The following is a 7,678-nucleotide window of genomic DNA, read 5'->3' as shown; positions in this document are numbered from 1 at the left end:
GTGCACAGGAATGGGCAACAGTTTCTTAAGTTCTCCTCTGCCTGCTGCCATTTTCTCTGGGGATCACAGAGGATGATCTCCCTTCAGAAGACCCATGAGAGGCTCTGTCCTCCCTATGGTCATGGCTGGACTCCAGTGATGCAGCTCGACCACAGCTGAGGAGCTTTGTCTGGGGGAGACTTTTGGGGTAAGGCCTGGCACATGGAGTGGGAGAGACTGTCTCAAGGATGTGTGCTGGGCATGGGGACTGAAGGACGTCTGTGAACTACCATGGGGTATGGGTTATTGTTCTTTCAGTATAGCTCCTGACACAGGGTCCCACCCTTCCTTTTGATGACACCCTTCTGGAGGAATGAAGGCACCAAAGTTTAGAGCAGGAGACACTAGCAGAGCGCCAAGTCAAAAGGGACTTCACTATAAGTGTACTTCAGGGTACCCGCAGCCTGGGCATTGTCTTGGATTAACAGAACATCAGTATTTTTCTCTGTGAGAAAAATTCCAGCCCAGGTCAGCTCTTCCCTGACCTCTCCCCATCCCTCCTCCAGGAGCACCAGCCCTGCTGCTCCTGGCCTCCTCCTAGTGCTCCTCAGAGGACCCTGAGATGGCAGTGCTGCTCTGCGGGAAGAGGGGACAGTGGTGCCCGGGTACAGGGAGTTATTTCATACTGGCTAAGACGGTCAAGGTGGGAAGCAGCCACAAGTGGGAGCTGAGTCCAGCCCTCATTCTGCAACACATCTCCCTATGACCTCCAAGCCTTGAGCCCATGGAGAACCAAGCACAGCAACAGCCCATGGAGAGTGTAATTCCTGGAACCAATTCCTGCTTTCATAGGGAAGAAGAGCCCAGCCTTCAGTTGCTGCAATGAGGAGACACCCTTTTATTAGAGAGATGCTTCTCAGGAAGCCAGATCCTTCTCCTTCTTCATTGGCCCTGATGTCTGCAGTCTTGTTTCATTACATTTCTCACTCCTGTCTCACAGAGGCAGCACAATGTTCTCTAGCCTCTCTTCCATATTTTATCACAGAGGTGCAACCAGCATCGGTCATTGGCTCAGCTTTGGCCGGTGGTTGTTACTTTTTTGAGATGGCTGGAACTGGCTCTTAGCCGACTTGAGGCAGCTCTTGGTCTCTTCTCACAGATGCCACCCCTGCAGCCCCACTACTACCAGAACCTCGCTGCATAAACCCAATGCACCTTCTCAGTGCATGTGTTACCCTGTGATCTCCATCAGCTTCTTTGAGTATTGCTCTTTAATGGTACTGACAACTTAGACAGACACTGCTTGAATAAGGGTTTTGAATTTAAATATAAAGGAGAACTCCAGGTGTTTTGGAGCATGAAGATACCTAGGTGGGGTTCTCAGAGATAACAGGAATGCCCCAGGAGACTTGTCCCCTTCTTGAGGAGGATCAAGGCCTTGAGGAGAATCAAAGATATCAATTTTGTCTAAGCTGATTCTTGATGCCTACATTCACACAGCCAAATGCCTCGTTGGGACTTTTGGTACTATTTGGGCTTCTTTCACATACTCTGCCATATCACTTTCTCCATAGGAGTCTTCTCAGGGCGATTCTAACTTCCTTGTTCCTCAGACTATAGATGACTGGGTTAAACATGGGGGTCACAATTGTGTAAAACAGGGCAAGGTATTTGTCAGTGTCTGCAGAGTCCCTTGACCGGCGTGTAAAGTACACAAGCATGGCTGAGCCATAAAAGAGAGTCACAATCCCGAGGTGTGAAGAGCAGGTGGAAAAGGCTTTGTGTCTGCTCGGAACTGAAGGCATTTTCAGAATTGCCCTGATAATTTTAGTGTAAGAAATAACTATCATGGAAAAGGGAAGGACAGCAACTACGAGGATGATAGTGTGCAGAGTCACTTGGTTGCAGAAAGTGTCTGCACAGGCCAGTTCCAAGAGAGGGGGGACATCGCAGAAGAAGTGATGAAGGTCACGGGATGCACAGAAGGGCAAGGTGAACACCTGATAGGTCTGTCCTACTTGTACTGGCACGATGGCCATCCACGCCCCTACTACCAGTCTGATGCAGAACCCCCCATTCATGACGAGGCTGTAGCGCAGGGGGTCACATATGGCTACGTAGCGGTCATAGGCCATGGCAGCCAAGAGAAGGCATTCAGTGCTTCCCAGCATGATCAAGAAATACAGCTGGGCAGCACAGCCAAGAAAGGAGATCCTGCCATCTCCTGTCAGGAAAGCCACCAGCATTTTTGGTAGAGTAGTGGACGTGTAGCAGATCTCCAGGAAGGATAGGTTTCTCAGGAAGAAATACATGGGGTTGTGGAGGCTTGAGTCCATCACTGTGATGAGCACAATCAGGCTGTTCCCAATGAGAACCATGAGGTAGATGATCAGGAAGACTGTGAAGCACACGCTGGGTAGGCAAGGGTGGTCAGAAAATCCCAAAAGAAGAAATCCAGGATCAGTAGTGTGATTATCCAGGCCTTTTCTTTGGGGCATTTTCTCTATATAGAGCAACGCCAACAACATGCTGTTAGAGAACGCTCTTGGCCCATCCACCACCATGTAGACCTCAAATATAGCGACAGGCTACAAACATCAGCATACGCATGACTCCAGTATTAGGACAGTTTGACCAAAATCTGCATGTGTGTATGGAAATCTGATGTGGTCTGGTGGGCAGACCCCAGCTGGTAGCTAAGCCCCCACCCAGTTACTCACTTACTCCCCCTCAGTGGGATGGGGGAGAAAACTGAAGGGCCAAAAGCAAGAAAACTCATGGGTCAAGGCAAAGACAGTTTAATAAGCTAGAGTTAGAGGAAGGAAAAAGAAAACAAACCAACAAACCAAAACAAGCCAGCCTTCAAGCAATGCCTACCTTCCCCACCACCCAGTCCCCTCAGCTTTTTATTGCTGAGCGTGGCATTACATGGCAAGGAATATCTCTTTGGTCAGTCTGGGTCATCTGTCCTGGTTGTGTGCCCCATGGACCCTTGTCCACCCGTGGCTGGTACGCTGTAGGGGCAGAGTGGGAGAAAGAGAAGGCTTTGATGCTGTGCAATCACTACTCAGCAATAGCCAAAACATTGGTATGTCATCAACACTGTTCTAAACTCCAACCTAAAACACAGCACCACAGGGATTGCTATGAAGAAAATTATCTCCATCCTAGCCAGCCCTAGTACCTGAGTTTCTTGCCTGTCAGGAAGGGTCAGAACAACATCGTTAAGCCTGAATGACAGCTAGTTGTCATATGAATAAGAGAAATTTAGTTTTCTTTCTAAGAGAGGATTTAAATAACTTTTATATATATATTATATATATGTATATTATTTAAGACTTTGCCTGGTTTCTGGTGCAATATGAGGAAAAGAAAAAAAAAAAAGAAGACAATGGATAAAGAGTAGTCACCTTAAAAACATTAAGAGAAGGGAAGGGAAGGCAAGGCAAGGCAAGGCAAGGCAAGGCAAGGCAAGGCAAGGTGAAGATTTGGTTCAAGACTTTAGTGAGAGAGATTCATCCCAGTTTTCCTCAGGGATAAGAACTCATCCCCTGAAGCTCTGTCCACCACACAGAGAGCAGGGACACTACCTTAGATCCAAATTATTAATTTTTTGCATGGCTGATGGGTGAACTCCATCGGAAGTAAAACAGACTTCTACCTGTCAATGAGTAAAGGACATTGATGCATCCCTGGGGCATTTTAACGAGGCAGAAAGGTAGCTACTTGTGCAGAAATCACAAGCTTTCAGGGGGCTAAAAGGGGCATTATGCAAGCAATCACAACACAATGTCAAATAGTTTTCAAGGGATCCAAAGAGGAAGGTGATTAAAGGTGGGACAAACAGGGCAGGCTATTATAACTTCTGAATATGCTGTCTAGTTCCCTTGCTTGACCTTGCTGTTCTGTCACTTGGAGTTCTGGCAGCTTACAAATGCAACTGAAGGCTCACTAGCTGTGATCTCAACCCAGCAAGGCTTCCCAGTCCACTGCAAGCCCTCACAGAGCAGAGCGATGCTCTTGCTGGCTGGAAAACTGAGCCTTCCCTTTTGCATTTCCCATTTCCCAGAGCGTAAGGATGTTGCTGATCACACTTGAAGGGCATGAGCTGTAAGCAAGCAGCCCTTGCAATTGCACGTTGCTTCGTGTGAATAACAGACTCAGCTGAAAGCTTTTGGAAGGTATCAGTTTGACATGGGGAAGAAATGTTCTATTCCAAGCAGAGAGAACTGAGGATGCTTGCTGCATGTCTCTACCCATCGCTAACTCCCTTCAAAAAGTCTTCTTAAGCTCTGAAAAAAAAAAAAAAAAAAAAAAGATTTTTTTTTCAACTGAAAACTGAATCCACAGAGACGTGATCTGAGAGCTTGATGCTTGATTTCATTCTTTTCTTCTATCATGCCTGCCTATTTCTATGAGTCTTGTCTTTGGAGTTCTCCTAGAAGCACCGTTCAAAATCTCCAAGATAAAATTAGTGTACGTTTGAGGAAGAAGTGGCCGTGATCTGTTTCCTAACCTACCTATTTACACATGCAAATAAGTAGGAAAATTAAAAACTTTTATTTCCTGAAATACTTTGAGATCCCTGCATTTTTGGAAAAAAAGTTTTGTAACTGAAAACAACCATTTAGAGGCAGATTTTCCATATATCAGCGTTGTTTCCTTGTTTCTTCCCTAAACCTGTAGGATATGCTTTTTAATGCCCGGATATCGCAATGCTTCACATGATCACACATAGAGCATGGCTTTGCTTTGAGCAAAGCTTGAGCATTGCTCAAGGAAAACTGACGGAGTACGCCTTACATAGTGACAGTCTCATCAGCAGCATTTCTCCAAGCTGAACAAAACCCATTCCTCTGAGCCCAGGCAAGCCACAGCTGCCTGCGGCTGCTTTTAGCAGTGGCTGTTCTAGCACAGTATCTCAGCACTTCAGAGCACGGCAAAAGGGATTTACCATTGTCAGGAGCTAGGACACAGGAGCACCCTTCTCAGTCGGTGATACAGGAGACAGAGGTGACCTCATTTTCTCTGTGTCATTTCCCTGGAAAACACCTGGATGGGGTTCTCTGGACACTACTCCATCACTCTTACTCCTACCTGGTTATAAGTCAGTCAGTGAGCAATCCTAGGAGAGAAGTCGGCAACCCTAGTGCTGCCAGTGCTTCTCCCCAGACACCCAGAGCATCAGTAACAACATTAGGAGGATCTGAGCAACTTCCAGAATAACTACATGTCTTTCAAAAGTACAGAAAGTTAGGAATTAGATTTAGCTGTTCAAAGGAAAACTGCTAAATTTGTAGGAGGAAAAACCAAACCAAACCAAAACAAGGAAGGAAACAGAAAATGAGAAAAATCAGTCTGTGTTTAATTTTATTTTGCAGCAACAGAAAAGGCTTCTCTGCATCTCCACCTCTCTGGGTCTCAACACCTTTACTGTGTCCATGTTAGCCAAAAGGTGGAGGCAGCCCTGAGCGATCCAGCTCCAATTGTGCATGCTGTCTGCCCCCAGTCCACACCCAGAAAGGACCTGGAGAGAAAGCTTGGTTGGAAACACATAGCAAGGTAAAAAGGATGGTGTCATGCCACTCCAGGACAGGCCTCTATATTCATACAAATTAGTGTGGCTTCAGTGCCTTAAAAAAAGGGATGACTGGGTCTTACCAAGGTAGCCTTGCGTGGCTTTACGGTCAGTAGCACAAATAACCTTTCCAGAGGGGAGTATCTCCTGCCCTTTGTGTGAGGTTCATGCAGTCTTTGATTCCTTGCTCTGAAACCCTACATATGATGCAATAAGCTCCAGTCTGTCTTTTGGGGGTACCCAATAAAGTCAGGATCAGGACAAGGCCGTTTCTCATCAGGATGAAAAATACACAAGTCAGAAAGGCCACAAAGAGCCAGTGCTGTGGGTAGGAGCAACCGTGGACAAATCCAGGCACCGCAGGGTTATTTCCTTCTGTGAGAGGTGTAGGACCATAAGTATGGGGAGAGACTGGGGTGAGAAGAGCCTCTCCAAGAACTCATTGCAGGAGGAATGTCCCATCCGCACCAGAATGACTCAGTAACTACAGTCCCATTCGGGTCAACAGGCAAACAGTCAGTATAGTTTATGAGAATTGAAAAATGGTTCATCTGACCCAAATTCTGAGCGGGGTGACACACAGTGGTGCCTACAGTGCAGCCAGGCCTTGAACCAGCACTGACGAGGTGATACCACAATGCTCATCGCTCTGTTCCAGTTGTGCTACCTCTATATCCAAACTGAGAGTGGTTGTTTTTTTTTTTTTTTCTGATAATTTTATGAGGGTAATCTTGGCCTGATGTGGTATTACAACCCCTTGGGTGATCTCTCACTTTGTGGGGCTCCAGTCACTGCCCACCCTGCACAGATGCTGCTCAGGAAGATAGCCTGGCCTTTCCACACATCTCCACATTCCTCTCCTGGAGGATGTCCTCTGCCCTGCCACATGTGGGACAGCCTTGGAGAAGTACTTCATTGACCTTTCTCCATCTCCACTGCCAACAGACACTGATGGGTAACTTTTAAATCCTACCTTCAGTCTTTCACATCTCACAGTATGATGACGAGCCTTTTTTCTCCCTAATCCATGGAGCAACAGGCCTTCTGCGGTACAGCTGCTTGTATTGGGTTTACGTGGCAATGGTTTGGTAGCAGTGGTGCTGCAGGGGTGGCCTCTCTTAGAAGAGTCCAGAAGCTGCCCCCTGTCAGGTAAGGGCCCATTCCACATGGCTCCAAAAGGGACCGATCACAGACCAGAGCTGAGCGAATGGGCAATACTAGTTGCAACTCTGTAAGAGGATATTTAAGAAAGGAGAAATACTCCTCTGAAACAGCAGCTGGGAGAGAGGAGTGAGAAAATGTAGAGAGAAACAGCCCTGCACACACCTAGGTCAGTGCAGAAGGCGGGCAGGAGGGGCTCCAGGCACCAGAGGAGAAGTTCCCCTGAAGCCCATGGAGAGGCCTATGGTGTAGTAGGCTGTCCCCTTGCAGTCCATGGGTGCCACGGCGGAGCAGATCTCCACGCTGCAGCCCGTTGAGGAGCCCCCGGTGGAGCAGGTGGATGTGGCCTGGAGGAGGCTGCAGCCCATGGAGAGCCTCCGCAGGAGCAGGCCCTGGGCTGGAGCTGCAGCCTGTGGAGAGGAGCCCACACAGGAGCAGGGGATCTGGGGGCAGCTGCCGCCCGTGGGGGACCCGTGCTGGAGCAGTTTGCTCCTGACAGGCGGATGCTGTGATAAGGACCCATATTGGAGTAGTTCTTGAAGAGCTGCTGCCTGTGGAAAGCCCACGCAGGATCAGTTTGGGAAGGACAGCATCCCTTGGGAGGGACCTCACGCCGGAGTATGGGCAGAGAGTGACCATGAAGGAGCGGTGGAGATGAAGTGTCATGGACTGACCGCAGCTCCCATTGCCCGTTCCCCTGAGCTGCTCAGGGGGAGGAGGAAGAAGAGGGAGGATGGTCTTTTTCAGTTCACTTTTAGTTTCTCACTGTTCCAGTCTTCTAGGAACACTCAATAAATTATCTTAATCTCCCTACGCTAAGTACGCTTTGCCCATGACTGCAATTGATGAGTGATCTGCCTGCCCCTTAAATCAACACTGCAGCCCTTTTCCATTCTATTTTCTCCATGTGTGCCTTTGAGGATGGGTGGTGAAAGTGGCACTGTGGAGTACAGCTGCCCA

The 7,678-nt window shown here is 48.0% G+C and overlaps 1 protein-coding gene across 1 annotated transcript; it reads right to left on the bottom strand.

Moving 5' to 3' along the window:
- Nucleotides 1-1,538: 1,538 nt before the first annotated feature.
- On the bottom strand, nucleotides 1,539-2,543 carry LOC121062721 (olfactory receptor 10AG1-like). Its single transcript, XM_040542893.1, has one exon. It carries the CDS (start codon nucleotides 2,541-2,543, stop codon nucleotides 1,539-1,541), a length of 1,005 nt encoding a protein of 334 aa, XP_040398827.1.
- Between the last annotated feature and the right edge of the window lie 5,135 nt (nucleotides 2,544-7,678).

Source organism: Cygnus olor, chromosome 34 (genome assembly GCF_009769625.2).
Source record: "Cygnus olor isolate bCygOlo1 chromosome 34, bCygOlo1.pri.v2, whole genome shotgun sequence".
NCBI classification, from domain to species: Eukaryota; Metazoa; Chordata; class Aves; order Anseriformes; family Anatidae; genus Cygnus; species Cygnus olor.
Note: the sequence above shows the minus strand (reverse complement) of the source record. Positions and strands in the feature narration are given on the sequence as shown.